A 17,463-nucleotide genomic window follows, 5' to 3' on the forward strand; every position below is an offset into this window, starting at 1 on the left:
AATGAATTAAACAGAATTTTGCTGGGTAAACGCCAGACTCGCTGGAGAACTAGGTACAGCGCTAGCCACACTACTGTGAATGAAGGACAAAGATGATATTGTAACATCTACCTGGACGTTTTAAGGATGATGAAGAGGTGGTCGATGAACAATCTTTACTGCAAAAGCAAAACAGGCTACTGTCGGCCGAGTCAGCCGCCCTGCGTGTCCTCTGCACGTAGCCACACACACTGTCAGGACACACGGCACATTCAAAGACGCCTGGAAACCACAAAATGCATAGCCGACATACACCATCACTCGACTTCCATCACAGTGTAGAAACAGTACTCGACCGTAACCCGAGGAGCACCTAATACCTCGCCACTTTGCACAATTCTCGCAGCTTCACTCACTAAATACTAAATTATGCTGCTTTGTGGGTTAATATGGGCCTGTTATTAGTCAAAAATATACATATTTAAACAAATTACCCATATTTTTGCCTAAATTTAAGCATTTTCAAGCATAAAAATGGCTAGATGAAGTTAAATACAAATATAAGGCATTCAGAAGACTCATTCAAAGACGTTGTGATGGCATGTAGTATTCTACACTGGTCACTAGATGTCAGTAATGGTACATTAATGAGGCAATAGCCACCGCAGGAAGTAAACAACAAGGAATTCTCCCAATGCTAACGTGTGAGTCTACACAGTCGTCCCTCGTTTATCGTGATTAACTGGTCCCAGTACGTGAATTTCTGTGAAATAGGATTCAATATTAATCAATGGACAGACCACGAAACAGCCATTTACAAATTCATTTTGGGAAAACCGCAATATAGAGTGAGGGAACTGCGATGCTGCCAGAAACGGCGGTTATGTCTTACATTAGGGATGCCCCGATCAGAGTTTTATGCTGCTGATTCCAATCATCTGTGAGTGAAATCGGCCGATACCAATACCGATCACATAGATTAATTATACATTTTTAAATTTATTTATGATGAGTGCTATTGGCGGCCGCACGGTGGCCGAGTGGTCAGCATGTTGGCCACACAGTCAGGAGATAGGGGAGACCTGGGTTCGAATCTGTCCAGCGTTTTGTCTGCGTTAGCTGCTGTTTGATTGATGATCACACCGTGAGCCTCGAAAACTCACCATACTCCGTCATGCGTTCTTCAAATGCTGGATTAAATTAAAGCTTTTCAACGTGCTGCCCCAGCGAGGTCGTTTTCATGGCCTGCGTTGGCAGGTTAAGTTCCACACTGAAAGTGGCAATGTTGTTGTATTAGCACGCCTGCGCACTGCAAAGGAAAGTGGGGCTCACTAAAGGCTGCAGGCTCCAATAGTACAAGCGACAGGTGATCAGCGTTGATTTTTCATGGAAATCATCCCCATATTATATGTCTTTTTAACTCTTATTATGTATGTATTGGGTAATACGAGTGTAAAGGTGGCTATAGGGTTGTTATTTCATGTCTACAGGGCTCTCATAATGTTAAAAACAGTTTTTCTACACTAACTACAAAAATATTCCATTTATAAATAAGGAATCCTACTTCGCAGACATTCACTTGTGACGGTCAGGTCTGGAACTAATTAGCGTCCATAAACGAAGGGATTGCTGGATATACTGTATCGCGATTAGGCCCTGCGTTAATTTGTGAACGCATGCATGACCTTTTTCTCTGTTGGCTCCATTTAAAATGGTGCGACATTCTCCCTCGCAAATACGTCAAAGTCATCACTTTGTTTCAGAGCGTGAGGGAGACACACACACACACACACACACGGAGGAGCCTTTCCATTGGGACATGTTTTATGTGGAAGGATTTTTTTTCTCCCTTTGCAACATCTGGCACCAATATTGTCTGGCAGAGCTGCAGCATACTGTTCTCTGCTGTACCACTGCCATGTCCAAATTAACCAGCTCCACACATTCTGCACCCATTGAAGCCAAACGCTTCATCCCCGCCTCCCCTTCTCTCTCTCTTCCTAAAGTTTTGGGTTAGCAGGGGTGCAAGGGCTTGCGTCTCTCGTTTTAATGCGTCAACGCGTACGAAGGACTGGGAAAAAAGTACCAGGAAAAAAGACGTCTTCATTCTAAATTGTAATCAACAAACAAGCAAATCCATATTTATTTCACAGCTGGGAGTGAGATGGGAGTTTGAGAGAAGGCAACTGGTTTTGATGCCTTGCTCAGTAAATGAGGAAGAGGAATCTGAAGGCCTTCCAACAGTCTTTGTGCACAAAATAAAATGGCCCGCTCTTCAAAGCCATTTTATTAAGGCTGCCTTACCATGAAAATCAGTACCAGATGTGTAAACAATATTGCTGCAGAACCCCCCCCCCCCACCCCAACCCCAACACCCCCTTCAATGGATCAGCCCATTTTTTTTTCAGCTCCAAGGCTCCAGTACTTCACATCCCCTTCTCGTCTTATGAGCAGATATTACTGATGTCATTCAACACAGCACAGCTAAAACGCATCACAGGAGCAGGTGCGCATGAGCATGACTGCAGTATATGCTGGTGTACAAATAAAGCTGCAAAAAATGGATACAATTGCAAAACATTTTGATCTCTTTCACACTAACATGCAATCTGGGGCTGCAACTAACAATTCTTTTTTTTGTCAATTAATCTGAGGCTTTTGATTAATCGATTAATCGGTCACCCAAACATTTTTGCAGTTTTGTGATATGCAATAGGTGAAAAGATAATTACTGGTATCAAATTCACCCCCCCCCCCAATATTTCAACTTTCATTTTAAACAATGTTCGTAAATTTTCTTTCCATTATATGACTTTATTCCCGTATTTTCACTCTATATATAACTATTTCGTTTTGTTTGTTTCTCATATTACAACTATTTAAACTCTATGCTACTAATATGACATTATTTTTCCTCATATTATTACGTTTTAGTAATAAGTTTATTACATTTGTGCTGTTTTTTTCTTCTTGAAAAATGTCTTCATGTAATTATGACTTTATTCCCATAATATTCTAACTTTTTCCCGAATGCAATTTTCCCAAAATTACAACTTTATTCCATGCATCGTTTTTTCATAATATTACGACTTTTTAAAAAAATCACATCTTTACTTTGATATTTACATTTTATGCTACTAAAACGATGCTACTTTTTCTCATAACATTACATTATTCTCGTAAAATCGTGACTTTTTCTCTTTAGAAAACTTTTTTTTTCTTGTTAAATTACATTTTTAGAATATGCCGAGGGCCACAAATGGCCTCCAGGCCAAACACACACAGTTAGTGGTTTGATCCACAACATATCAGAAAAGAAGCAAAAACGTCCATCATTGTTTTACAAAGTCGAAGCTGATGTATGTGAAAATCTTCTTTTGCCTAAAGCACAAAAATAATAGGTTTACTTTAATGGATAAATAAGGATAACGTAAAATAAATCACATTTGAGGCTGAAATCAGAGGGTCCCCTCATTTTTAAATCAACAATTAATCAAATACCAAAATAATTGTCGATGATTCACTGATTCATCGATGCCGCTTTAAATGCAAGTCATTTCTAAGTGAATTCTTCAAAATTTTACATAACGAGCTGCATGGCAAACAAACGCTGCCATTGTGAGTGAGGATTCACTGACACGCCGTCGGCACGACGGCCATCACTTGCTCCTCGCCTCACCGTCCCTCGGCGAGCCTCGCCGGCCAGGACCAATTGCGTTGATTGACTTTTCTTTGACTTGACTTTTTACGTGCTGTCGAGTGGGCAAACCTGCCGTGTTTTTGATTTGTTGGACTATTGTCTTTCTATTCATTTTTTCATTAGGACAGTCCGCCGTCAACTGTCGACTGAAAGACCATCGGAAGTTTGATCGTGCATCAGCGTGTTGTGTTTGTGTTATATTTACCGGTAGTTGCCTTTCTTGCTAAGCTGTTCTTTAAAGTGTCCCAACGTGAGGCAGTGGGTCTTCATTACACTCCGGTAAGGAATCTCCTCACCACAGAAGAAGTAGGTGATCATGAGCTCCTTTGACCTGTGCATGCAAAATCAGTCTGTCAAAAGCAGACACTTTGATGGAGAAAAGAGAAGAAAAAAGATGGTGAAAAAATAGGAAATCCATACTCGTCTGATTGGAGTCCAGAACTGGCTTTGACGCTACCTCCGGCAGGTATGGCAGTGGATGCATGGCTCCTGTCTCTGAAGCTGCAGACATTCAGAACAAATGATGAAAAAGTCATGTGATTGTCAAGCTTTGCTTTCATGCGCATTGCGGAGTGCGAGCTGAGACCGACCTCTGCTTTGGTGGCTTAGAGACCTCCTCCAGTCGTCGACAGGCCTCTTCGAGCTGTGCTAGGGTGTTGGGCGGCGGTAGAGGTGGAATGGCCGGGTCCAGTATGAACGGATGGCCGGGGTGGTGCCCACGGAGATTGCCAGAACCAATGCCACCTCCACCCCATAACATGGGAGTTCGACCAGGCTTGGGGTCCAGAGGGTTGGGCTTCTTAAGGCCAGGAGAGCTGTTAAAAATGGGCCATATTGGTGAGAACACACAGCAGTACTGCTCTGTAGAGGCCGTACAAGTCTGCGTTAACTCATGACAATTACCTGTGGGCCTTGTGTTTGCCCTGCCTCTCGCTCTCCAGAATCCACTGCCAAACATTCTGAGATCGGTCTGTGGCATCAAGCGGAAGGCATGGTGAAGACCAACCATCGGAGCAGGATCTGACTTGTCTTGTCAGAGTGCTGCAAAGAAGCCGTTCAAGAAATAACTTCTTTAAAAACCAAGCACCAAGTACAAAACATGACAAAAGCCTTTGAATTAACACTCACGCAGGGCTCAGGTCAGAGTAATTGGTGCCTCCTGAAGGGCAGACGCACTGCACACGCTGAGCCGCTTCAACCTCAACCTGCTCCTTGGTCTTCGGCCCAGCATGGTGATGGTGGATATAGTGGTGGTGGGTGTGTTTTGTGGATTGCCGGCCTGACGTTATAACCTTGGCAGCCCCAGGACAAGCATCAAAGGGCGCGTGGCCGAAAGAGACCGAGGCACCTGTCCGTTCTGGGGATTGTGAACGCGGCGAGTGCCGAACCACACCGGGTGACTGGCAGCCAGGTGTCTTCAGGACCCGCAACAGGTGCTCATCAAGGATAGCTTGGGGATCTTCCTCACATTGGCTGCCAGATGGAAGAAGCGCGTGATGGGAGGCGTTGCTGGCGATATTGTTGCTCTCCTCTTCCTGGTCAGGCAAAGAAGGAAATAAGAACATCAAGCACCCAAAATAAACATCCATACAGTTACATGTGGGGAAAGTCAGAAAGCTGAGGAACGCGTTCTTCAACCTACACCAACTTCTTACCCCTTCCCCCCCACCTTTTACACTTATTTTACCAGCTAACAACGCTCAATTTACTTATAATGTGAAGTGCATATTTACCAAGCTACGGCGACATTGTTATTATTATTGCTATTAACATTGTTACGCCAAAGAACTCTGTTACTGGTGCATTGATACTTCGCCACATCACACCGGCTAGCTACTAGCCGGCTAGCAATTAGCTTCACCACACACTTGCCCGCACCGCGTTCTGCTCACAATGCCAAGAAACACAGACTAGCCGCAGACCGGCAGCAGAGGTTCTTTGTCATGCCGAAGACTCCACGGCTCTTACATTTTTTTCAGGTTGCAAGACAAACTTACGCAACTTGTACGGCCAACGTGTGCCTTTCATACGTTCTGCTGGTGTCAGGTTTGGGCAAATGTTGTCTGCCTCACATACGTAATCAGTGCGGTCAACGCACGTTCAGATATTTCGTACATTCTCCATGCGTGTCGAGATCGTACTCCTTCATGGTCACCACAACTATGTGGTAAAAAAAAAAAACGGCAAAAATTGCATGGCCAAAAAAATCATACATCCTGTTGTTGGGTTTCGAAGATTTTACACCTCTTTTGCCAGTGTTTCAGGTTGCTCTTACAATGTGTTTGTGTTTGTGGTGAGATTCCGCCACGATCGAGCGGTACGCTGGGGAAATACTTCCCCACACAAACGTTCCTTCTCCTCACGATGACAGCGTTTTATTCACATTACGTCAATGTCCGTGAAATTCCGTAAGTTTAACAGTAGATTCCATTTTTCTTGGCAATTCCGCGATTCCATGGAAGTCATAGGGCCTTCTATCTATCATCCTCTGAAGTCGGTGACAGCAAATGCCTGCAGAATGATTTGAATTTCCTTTCTGCCGCACTGTTATCGTCGCTAACAGGCTTCATCTATAATGCAGGGTGTGCCTATGCATCACAAAGAGTGGCACTACACATATTCAGCAAACGTGCCACTAGAGAGTAGCTAAGTGCTGTTTGAAGAAACTTCCAAGTGTGTCTAGAAACATAAGTTTGAGAGTTAGACTGGATGAAATATTGGGAGGACAGAGTGGAAAAGGGAAGACGTAGACACACGATACCAGTTCTTCGACACGCTCAAACTGCCACTACTGTCTCATGCTGCCTTGGAAATTGGTTGGATTATTCAAGTTCCAGTCAAGCAGCGTGGAAATGTAGAACAGCTCCGTGTGAACCTACCTCTTGGATCTGCTGTAGCCTCTCTGCCAGCGAGCTCATGGTTTCCTGTTCTTGCTTCAGCTTCTCGAGACGCACTATGAGTTGGGCGGCAAATGCTGAGGGCTCAACAGGGGTCATCTCCTTGGGCAGACGATGCGTCCTCTGCAGGGTAAACAACACAGTGGGAGAGACACTTTAAATATCAGCTAGCGTAAGTGCTTAGTATTCCTGACAGATGCAAGATGACGCATTAATCCACTGCCCTTGTCCTAACCCAGTCTTGTTCCAAAAGCATGCAACCATTCCAAAAGGCCTGATCCAGATGCCCTGCCCTCAAACTAACCCGAAACTTCTCTACCGCCCCTCACACCCCGGCTCTCCTCATGGCCAGCGCCCTTGGCAGCGCCAGGCTGCTGAGCAGGCGAGAGTAGAGGTAGCGATGGCGGTGTAGCAGTTGGTTGGTTGCTTGGAGGGGCGGCCCCCTGCCTGCGCCCTCTGTAGCCCGACCAAGCCACCAGCTACGCAGCCTCTGAAGTCAGCACACTTCAAAGGGCCCTTGTCAAACATCAAACACACACTAGAGGTGGGAGGGACACGCAGCTTTAAAACCTCAGAATGGAAGCCAGTTATTGACAGTAAAGAGGGGGCAAGTAAAGAAGGCAAGAAAATTGGAGAATGAGGACAAAATAACAGCATGAAAAATGACAATGAGGGACGGAGATGCTTAATTGTAAGGTGGTAGTGGAGACGAGAGCGAGCGGGACAGGAGAGGCAAAGGGAGGATAGAAGATAATCTGAGGCAAAGAAGTTGCGCACACGGCAGCTCAGAGATACCGTCACAGTATCACATTGTACTACTTTTTCCTTAAATATATGTAACTCCCCTTTCATTTGGCACACTGGCTTTCTTGACTTTGACTCTTTTTTTTTCTCTCATTTCTTTGTATACCAGGATGAAGGGAAAAGAACAAAGGCGAGAGAAGGCTGCTGGCAAAGGTGCGCCAGCCCTACATGGGGCCCCCCTGCCTGGGGCTGGTACATCCTGGGAGACAGAGCCATCTCCAAATCAGGAGGGAGACATTAAAAGAGTGCATGTGGGAAAGGGGGCAAAAAAAAAAGATGGAGACAAAAAAGTAAGGAAGAAAAAAAAAAAGTGGACCAAAGAGCCATGTGAGTGCACGCACAGAAAGCACAGAACTTTTCCACAAACAAAGACGTGTTTAGATATGAAGACCAAAAACATTTTTGCCTGTCTCTGCAGACAGAAGAGGGGGGTTTTTTTTGGACCTTCCATGACAACCAGAGGGTCGAGTCAAATAGTGCCTGAGAGTAGCAAACTCATGTTGGTAGTTGGTAGTGTCTTTATTGGCAGTCGCTCAGCGGGTAGAGCAGGTCTTCCAGCAACTGGACGGTCGCTCCGTCCACACAGACAGTTATTGTGTCCCTAGCCAAAACACTTCACCCACCTTGCCTCCAGTGCTGCCCACACTGGTGTATGAATGTGAACGAATGTTTGGTGGTGGTAGAAAACATTCACCAGTAATATCAGTGGATAAAAAATACAGTGGAACAGTATAACAACAATACAATATGGTGCACACTTCGTAAGTCCATCTGTATTCTTAATTAAAATGCCCCTCCTTGTTAGCATCCTACTAGCTAGCGAACAAAATGGCAACCGGAACTGGAAGTTACGTCATCCCCAACCCAAAATTTGAACACAAAACACGTTTTTATAGTTTTAACACAGAACACGTTTTTATAGTTTCCTAATTATATTATTTCAAATGCATAAAATAATTCTAAATGATGCCTGAAAGAGCCAAATTAACATTTAAGGTTACTTTTACCTTCACTGACGTTGTGACTGTTCGATGTGGCAGCGAGAGCACGCTGACGCCACCTTCCTGTTTTGCCATGAGTTATTTCTTGAATTCTTGAATTTCATTTTACTCTATCGCGTCAAGTGTTTCCCACCTCCTTCGTCAAAATGCTGCCACTTGCAACTTTCTTTGGGTTGGAGTATTGAGGTGAGAACCACTGTTGAATTCAAGAAACAACGCATGTCAAAACAGGAAGGTGCTGGTGTTTGATCTCGCCGCCACATCGTGCCTTCGGGACAGTCGCATCAGGGATTACGTTTTCAACGAAGGTAAAAGTAACCTTAAATGTTAATTTATCCCTTTTGTTCATCATTTATATTTATTTATATGCATTTCCGATTGTTGTCTGCATGTCAAACTATAATTATAAGCTATATATTTTTGGCTTTCTGGAACGGATTAATTGGATTTTCATGATTTCTTATGGGTCGATTAGTGTCCGTTTCGGTTAGAGTCGGATAAATTAACGTTAACTAAGGGTCCACTGTCATCTTACATTATCATTCTTTAGTGGTGGGTACTGATGCATTTTATACTTTAAATGTGTGTGAATCTAATCTAATAATTACAACGGTCGCTCTTATTGAAAATGTTGGTTGAAATTCAGAGGAGAGCATCAACGTCAAGGGAGCAGGAGGGCTTTTTAAGTGCGTTTCAATTATTCGCAGATTTTCCCCATTCGCTAGTAGTCCCGGGTGGTAACCCCTCCCCGTGAAAAGTGGTGCTCTACTATAAGGCCACAACGATTAGTTGATATATTTGAAGATTTGTTGTCGACGCGCTGCTTAAGAACCCTTTTTATTGATAGACCGCATGAAGACGTGTGCAAGCAAGAAGCATAAGGAAAAAATGGCGAGTCAGAAGCGAGAAGCGGAGTTGAAAATGAGCCGATCCTTTGTGTCACTGCAGCACGATGTTTATGCACGTGCACCTTAAACCAAAACACCCTGGTGTCCTGTCGTCTTCCTCACCATCACCAACATGCAGTATATTGTTTTTCTAGGCAGCCCGAGGACACATGTAACTGAGGACCCCTGGTATATACGTTAGTAATTAGTAAATAAAAGAATAAATAGTATTTCGAGGCTTGGTGTGGAGAGATCACTTTGCCTTGCCACGACGGAGACAGCCTGACAGTGACAACATAGCAGAAGACGGCTGCAGAAGTCACAATAAAATCATTCATTGATGTCGCACAGACACAAGCCTGTAGCGTAGGGACTGTGACGTCATTGTCTCACAAAAGATGCTTCCACTCTTCATGCAGTGTCGGATTTGCACCTCCAAACTACCGAAGCAGATTTGCTGAAAACGTTTCCGTGTGGACGGGCCGTTAAAGAAGTAAGACTCACGGGAAAGTGGGGAAGTGTGACCTGTCCGTTGATCTTGACACTGCGATTCATCTCTCGCTGGAGATGCTTCTTGGTGCCCAGCTTGTAAGGAGGTATTCCATCTCTGTAAAGTACAACAATAATACATCAGTGTTTACTTTAAAACTAAAAAAAGTCTTGATTCTCTCATGTGGACAATGCATGTCACAAAGGATGCCAGCCACCCATTCGTACTATAAACGCAATTTGCCAATCTTTGCAGGGCGAAAACACTTTGTCAGCGACTCGACTTGACGCCCTCCGAGGTACAAACCACAGAAATGCAAAAGGTCTCACATCGTTTGGAGGCAAGGTGACAAAAATACGGATTTGACATTTCAAACTTTCCCAGACTCGATCAATTGATGTGTATCAGAGCTGCAACAAAAATCAATCATCAAAATTGATTAACAACCATTTTGGTACTCGATTCATCATTTTTTGATTTGAAAATGTAAATATTCCCTGATTTCAGCCTCTCGTATGTGAATTTGTTTTTATTTCCTCTAATTGCCTCTTTTCTGATGTGTTGTGAACCAAACCACTGTTTGTGTTTAGCTTCATATTGATTTGGTCCTCCTAGGGCAGGGGTGTCCAAAATGCAGCCTGGGTCCCATTTACAGCCCGCAGCCGTTTTTTCATTGGCCCTTGGCACTTTCTAAAAATACAATTAAACAAGAAAACTATAAAAACAACAGCAAAAATGGAAAAGGGGAGTAATTTTATGAGAATAAAGACAAACTATTAGGGAAATAGTCGTAATAGTCAAAATTTGTAATAATAATAAAAAAAAAAAACTAAACAAAGAAGAAAGTTGCAATTTGTAGAACAATGTGGTTGGGTAAAAGTTGGAATATTACAATAAAATTGTTGAAATATTTGTCAAAATAATAAAAAAACAAGCATAAAAGTGTAATGTAAGGAGTAATGAGAAAAAGTTCATACTAATAGTACGCTTTGATAACACAACAGATCAATCTTTTTTTGTTTGTTTATAATTTTATCTTTTAGAGATCATTACAGTGGTAAATCTGGGAAACGTGAATATTTTTCCATACTTGATTTTTTTCCATTTTCCATACTTTTAAAAATAATTCAATTCATCATTGAATTCATCGGACTAGATGAGCATCCTTTATCAGCGATGGAAGACACCAGGTTCGCTGACTGCTCTCTCACTTGAGCCCGCCTACGTGCTACCTGGACGTCCCGGTAGGCTCCACCAATGTACTCTCACATCCAAAGTTCACGAGTGATATATGATCTCTTGAAAAAGCAACTCAAGTATGGTTGCCTAATTTAAGGTGATTTTATGGTTCCTTTTTTCACACCATACAGCCTACAGAGCAGGGCTGCAGCCAAGAAGTCTGGTCCCCATTTTATTAATGACTAACTTCTCTTAGTAATTACCTATTTTTTGGGCCCGATGGCAGTCAGCAGGCCTCGGAATTGCGGCACCCCGGGCCAATACCATGAGAATGATATCGGTATCGGCCGATTCCACTCATTGGTGACCAGTACCAGACTCAGAAGCATAAAACCCTGATGGGAGCAGAGCGTCCCTACTTTATAACCTCATGACAATTAAGCTATTATTATGGGAATCTTATTTTCTCCACTTTCTTGTTCTGTGAGCCGTTTCAGTCAAGTTGCCAGTTAAGAAGGGCCTATTATCCTTGGTGTTTTGGTCGCTCAGAAGTGTCTGACCCAACCCAAATGCTACTTTTTCTGTTGCCGCTTTGAAATCTCACACACACATATATATTTATATATACATGCACACGTTTGGCAAGCACTTTGCTGTGAGCCTCTGATCTGAGCAACATCAAAAGGCTGGTTTGTAAGATAAGGTAATGTTTGAAGTTGGTGAAGCAACATTCCCCGGCGTCCAAGTAAATTCATAAATAAGATATAAGCAACAACTGAATACCCCTACCCGCACCCCCACAAAATCATCTTCTTCTTGTTCTTTATCGGGGAAATTAGATTCAAATTTTCACAGGGCCTTTTAACCACTTTAAAAAGAAAACATTATTCAAATTGTTCCCTGAAAGAGAAAGAAGTCCCCCCCCCCATTATTGCCATCCGTTTGGGTGGATAGACAAAAGAACTGCAGAAGTCAAGGACAATGATCTCCGTCAAAGTGATACTGTCACATTGAACAGTACAAGCTGTCTAGAAAATGAATGATTATTAAATTAGGTGGCTATGGTAGATAGATGTCTCCTTAACTGTGCCCTTGACACTACAAGGCATCCTTCCTCATGGCACAGTAAGAAACATGGTTAGTAAGCCAAGTAAAACTTGTCAGCGTGATGTCGGGCTCAGCAAAGTATCGAGCAAATGTCCCCCATGGGTATATTGTCGTTTCCCCGTAAAGACGATTCCCTGCCATCAGAAGTCGATTCCCCATCAAGCATTTGCCCGCAAATATCGCAAGATGTTTCCCCGTCTGTATCGAGTCATTTCCCCGTCAACATCAACCGGACAGGAACCTTTATTACAGTTTTATTTGACAAATTCACCAATAATATGCATTCACAAATAAACGGTGGCTACTACATACTATACTAATTATTTTGCCCAAGTGTTGTCGAGCACTACATACAGTACGTTTGTATTTGCATGGTATTTGTGATGTATTGACACACTAGTACGACACAGCTTGCGTGGAAAATGTTCATTTTCAGCGCTAAGTAGCTCCACCAGAAGGTAGAAGGGTGGTCTGTCACGACCAGCCTGGCTGCTGAAGCGGCGGTGCCTGCCCTCCACATCGTGGTTGGTGCGGATGATGATGATACTGTTCGATTTACATAAATGTGTGTCTTGTACTCTGACGGCGAAATGACTTGATACTGACGGGGAAACGTCTTGCCACATTTGTGAGCGAATGCTCGACGGGGAATCGACTTTTGCTGGCAGGGAATCGTCTTGCAGGGGAAGGACCATAATCCCCCACATGTTACGATTTTATCAATCCGAACTGCCTCTGAGACCTGGTGAACCATTTGACAGATTGATGCTTTGTGGAGGTTTTGGAGGAGAAAACAAGATACTCTTTCATGGTTTGGTGGCCATTTTACAAGAATCTTTCCTATTCAGTTGTGCAAGTCATTTTCAAAGCATCCAGCCACCCTTTTATACCCCTAAGACCCTCTCACCTAACAATTGGCTGAAAGCGATTCAGTTAAACCCTTTATACTCCATGCACTTTATTTTCTCACTCCCTTGCACTTTGAGCCTCACCACTTCTGCCTTGGAAGGTACGAGAGGACTGGGTCTGGAGAGGATTGGGTCTGATTTTTGAGAGTGCTCCAAAAGGTCTATCAATAGCCCGTTTAGCACTGCAGGGACATTATCCTGCAACTCAATAGGAATTGCTGCTGAAATTAATTTTCTGGTAATTTTAGCAAGGTGCCCAGCAGAGATGTTCACAAGTCTCTAAGTTAAGTCTTAAGTCTTGGTCATGACTCCAAGTCAAGTCTCAAGTCTTTGTGGGGTGAGACTCGGTCAAGTCTCACGTCACGAGTCCAAGTCAAGTCTCTAAAAAATAAATCTCTCATGTCTCTTCTTGTTTTGATGAGCCTTCTACAATCTGCTACAATTGGGTCTTTTAAAGCTTAGGTCACATGACTTTTTGGCCGTGTGATTTGTGGCTTTCCCCAAATCACTGTTTTTTTTTACTCATGGAGCGTTGTGGTGACCATGACGGAGTAAGATCGCCAACGTACAACCTGTAAGTCGAACGTGCGTACCACGCACGAAATCTGAGGCTGATCGGGCTTCATTCGTACAGCCAACTCACTAAGTTGGAAGACCGACGTCCGTCTGACTTGCAATGAAACTACTGACGTTGCATTCCATGCGGGCTTTGCGTGAAGGTTGCAAGAACTAAGCACAACATCGGAGCCGGAACTGTACATGCGTGTGACAGTGCGCGGGGATACAACGCACAGCGATTTGTGAGGTCTAATTTTTTGAACGCATATTGTTTTGAGAAGCCAAATACTGCTGTCGCATTTTGTGCCGTTTTTAAAAGCAAAGTTTCTCCTTAGCTGTTATTTGGAGTGGCATTCATATTTTCTCATGACTCGCGTGCATGTTTGCCGTATTTTCGTGACACTTCTTACATCCTACAAAGTCCTTATCCAGCTTTGTCTCATCCATCCAAACTATAAAAGCCAAAGTGAGTCCACAAATGTTTTTACTATGCTGGCCCAGCGTTCCGTTTGACTTCGCTGCTCACATCCTCCGTAGCACCGTTCTTTGCTTAAAGTGTTATACTTCGAAAGAATGTTTATTTTTCGAATGTGCTTTTTAGACAGTGTAAACCGAGCTTGTTGTCTATTAAGAGTACCAAACAGCAGCAATCAGCCCTCCTCTTTGACATTTCAGAAGAAAGAGGGAGAGGGACTGACACTCCGACCTCGAAGGACATGGACTGCAAGACTACATTTGGGAAGGCCTGGCAGAGGACAGGTTTTGAGGAGCCGGTTTAAAAGACTGCGCTACTGCGTCGATCTGAGCCAGAAGATGCAACCTGTCCCAACGCTGGAATAATGGTTTCCCCTTAGCACACATTTATATTTGGGCATGTTTGTGCTGCGCAATAACATAAAACACAGTGGGCCACAGGAACCTTTTAGTTCCAGGAACCACAATTACAAGAACAGTTCCTGAGCATTTGGTGGAAAAGGGGCTAATGAGTAACCTTTGTGAAAGCCTTGCGGACACATGATCTCAGCACGCCACAGAGGCGAGTGGCAAGAAACCGACCCACCATGTGAGTAAGCCTCCTTTCATTTAGTGCCAACATTTTTCAATGAGTCTGTCTTGAGGCCAAAATGGCCATTTACCTCCCCCTCTCCTTTAGCTTTTAAAAGACAAGAGCATTAGATGATATGAAGAAGAAAAAAGGTCAGTTGTGGCAGAAGGGTGGGTGGAATAGACACATTTCAAGTTTGAGGCATACAAAGCACCAACCCCACCCACATCGAGACAATCTGATATTTTTTTCCGTCTTCTCCCACCTGTAATGCACCAGAATAAACTTCAGAAGGTCTTTCACACAGTCATCTCCCTGGAGACCATGGCAACGACACATTCATGAAATTAGTCTAATTAATACACATTTACAAGACGTTTTTCTGGAAAGTTACATTTGTAGATACAATGGAAATATTAAGAGTTACAGGAAGTGAAGATTCCTATGTATTATCAAAAGCTGAAACAATTAATCCATGATTAATTCATTAATAGCCAACTATTTTGGTATTCGAGTAATCGTTTGGTTGGAAAATATCCCCCGATTTCAACCTCTCAAATGTGAATATTTGTACATTTCCTTCATCACCCGTGAAAGCAGGTGAAAGCAGATATTATGTTTGTGTTTTGCGCAAAATAAGATATTCACACGCATCAGCTTTGAAATTGGGAAACAGCCGTCAGACATTTTTGCCTCTTTTCTGATGTGTTAAGCAGCAAACCAGTAACGGTTTGTGTTTAGCCCACGTAGATTTGGTCGGTCTAGAGCAGTGGTTCTCAACTGGTTTGGCTAGGGGTCCCATCCTCACTGACCCAAATTGTGGGAATTTTTCAACTCAAACTACTCACATTTATTTGTTTTCAGCGGAACGTGAGCTTCAGCTCTGAGATTCTGTCTCTTTAGGGTGCACTCTTCTCTAGCAGATATCTGCAACTGTGTGTCGGCCGGATGGAACGTTGTCTCCACTCGATGTCCTTCCTCTTCCACTAAGCTTGACAGTTGCCCAGAAACATGGCATGCTCCTTGCGGCAGCGTAGCAAGCAAATAGCGCACAAGAACAATGTGAACAAAATATTGGGTCATTACATTATTCTTTTATTTTTGGGTCCTGACTCACCACTTGAGAACCACTGGTGTAGAGCCTAACCAATTACTCGATTAATCAAAACAAGCTTCAGATTAAAGCCCAGGTCACAACCCATGTACGATTTTTTGGTCATGCAATTTCTGGCCTTCCCAAAATCGCAGATTTTTTTTGTTTGTGTGTTTGTGGAGAACACAGTTGAGGTGACCACGAAGGAGTAAGATCTCAACACGCATGGAGGACGTGCGAAATATCTGAACGTGCGCTGACCGCACTAATTATGTATGCGGGGTGCACGACACACATACGAGTCCGCAGGTGCGATGTACAAAAAAATGGACGTCAGCCCAAAACTGACACCAGAAAAATGTACACACATTGGCCGTACGAAGTGCGCAAGTTTGTCTTGCAATCAGGTGCCCGTAGTTTGTTTGACATGACAAAGAACGTCTGCGGCCGGTCTGCGGCTTGAAAATAGCACGTCACACGCGGGTCATTGGTGCGTTGTTACAGAGCAGCTGTAGGAGTCCATACGATCGGTTGTGACCTGGGCTTAACTGACTATGAAAATAATGGTTTGTTGCAGCCCTATTATCTCCTCAGGCTACGTTGTTGTTATAAGTCATCAACCAGTGTTTTGATAAACATTACAAAAACTGCCAGCACTTACACACTGCTGTCTGTCATGGACATAGAATCATCCGTTGCAGCATCACTGGAGATCTCACTATCGTTGGCACTGGTGGCAGGAGCAAAAATGTAGCCAGAGTTGACAAAATAAGGGCTGGCATTGTCTCCTCGATGGTGCGCCCTGTAAACCCAAGGAGAACTGTTATCATTTTTATGTGATATATTTCCACGTCAGTCGGTAAAACTTGTCCCCCAACTATTGGAAAGACCAATGAGACAACTAGAATTTTGTTTTGCTGACATCATCTGTTGATTTCTGCAATACGGGATTTGTCAGCCACATAAAGAGATGAATGTGTTTCTTTTTTGTCTTTCTTTCACACCATCCCTTTTCCACTCTCTCACCATCATCCAGTCTGGGAATGTTCTCATTCCTAATCTTCCTTGCTCCTTTGTGAAGTCTTTCTGTGAGACTATCTACTCTCCTGCTGTGTTGCATTCCAGTTCCAGTAGTGATGGGGGTGGATGAGGAAGAGGAGGAAAGGGGAACTTGAGCTTTTAAGAGGGTGGGGGAGAGGCAATGGGGGAAGGAGGGCCCCTTTCTTTATGAGAATGCCTTCTGCTGAGAGTGCTGAGAGGAGACCCCCAGCATGACTTAAGACGTAGGCCCCAAGCACAAACCTGACCTTTGGAAGGTCCACGCAAAAGAGTCAGGTATTTAGCACAGCTGGGCTTTCTGCAACCCTACTCTTTTTCCCCATCTCTTTTCTTCCTTTCATAAGCCCCCCCCCCCCTTCCCTCTTCCTTCCCCTCTTGTCTCTCCCTGCAAAGCATGCTTAGTCTTTGACAGGCAGATTTTTCCTCCACAACAGGAGAGATAAAAGTGTTGGATTGCAAAGACAGAGGAAGGAAAACACAAAGTAGTGGTTGAAGCTGTGGAACGGAATTGAGGATGTTTTTTTTAACACTCTAGAGTTGTGTACGGGAGAGCTACAAAAAAAAGAAGAATGGAACAGAGAATCTGTGCAGTGCCAAAATTAGTTCCACATGTTTGAGATGGAAATTGGTTGACCTACAGACATGGTGAGGGCCGGGAGAAGGGGGAGACTACATGTGATGCAAGGGAGAAAAGGGGGATCTACCAATAACAGGGTGACACATTCACATAGTTTTGGCAGTCCTCGATGATTGGTT

The 17,463-nt window shown here is 43.6% G+C and overlaps 1 protein-coding gene across 1 annotated transcript in view; it reads right to left on the reverse strand.

Moving 5' to 3' along the window:
- Positions 1 to 17,463, reverse strand: part of LOC129182679 (axin-2-like) — a 29,119-nt gene that overhangs the window by 8,527 nt on the left and 3,129 nt on the right. The window contains exons 3-10 of the mRNA XM_054779088.1: positions 16,310 to 16,450; positions 9,773 to 9,875; positions 6,559 to 6,699; positions 4,808 to 5,214; positions 4,583 to 4,720; positions 4,270 to 4,494; positions 4,100 to 4,180; positions 3,885 to 4,010 (exon numbers count right to left, since the gene is read on the reverse strand). Of these exons, the coding sequence (XP_054635063.1) occupies positions 3,885 to 4,010; positions 4,100 to 4,180; positions 4,270 to 4,494; positions 4,583 to 4,720; positions 4,808 to 5,214; positions 6,559 to 6,699; positions 9,773 to 9,875; positions 16,310 to 16,450 (1,362 nt within the window). The remainder of the gene's footprint in view (positions 1 to 3,884; positions 4,011 to 4,099; positions 4,181 to 4,269; positions 4,495 to 4,582; positions 4,721 to 4,807; positions 5,215 to 6,558; positions 6,700 to 9,772; positions 9,876 to 16,309; positions 16,451 to 17,463) is intronic.

The sequence above is a fragment of the Dunckerocampus dactyliophorus genome, chromosome 6, assembly GCF_027744805.1.
Source record: "Dunckerocampus dactyliophorus isolate RoL2022-P2 chromosome 6, RoL_Ddac_1.1, whole genome shotgun sequence".
NCBI classification, from domain to species: Eukaryota; Metazoa; Chordata; class Actinopteri; order Syngnathiformes; family Syngnathidae; genus Dunckerocampus; species Dunckerocampus dactyliophorus.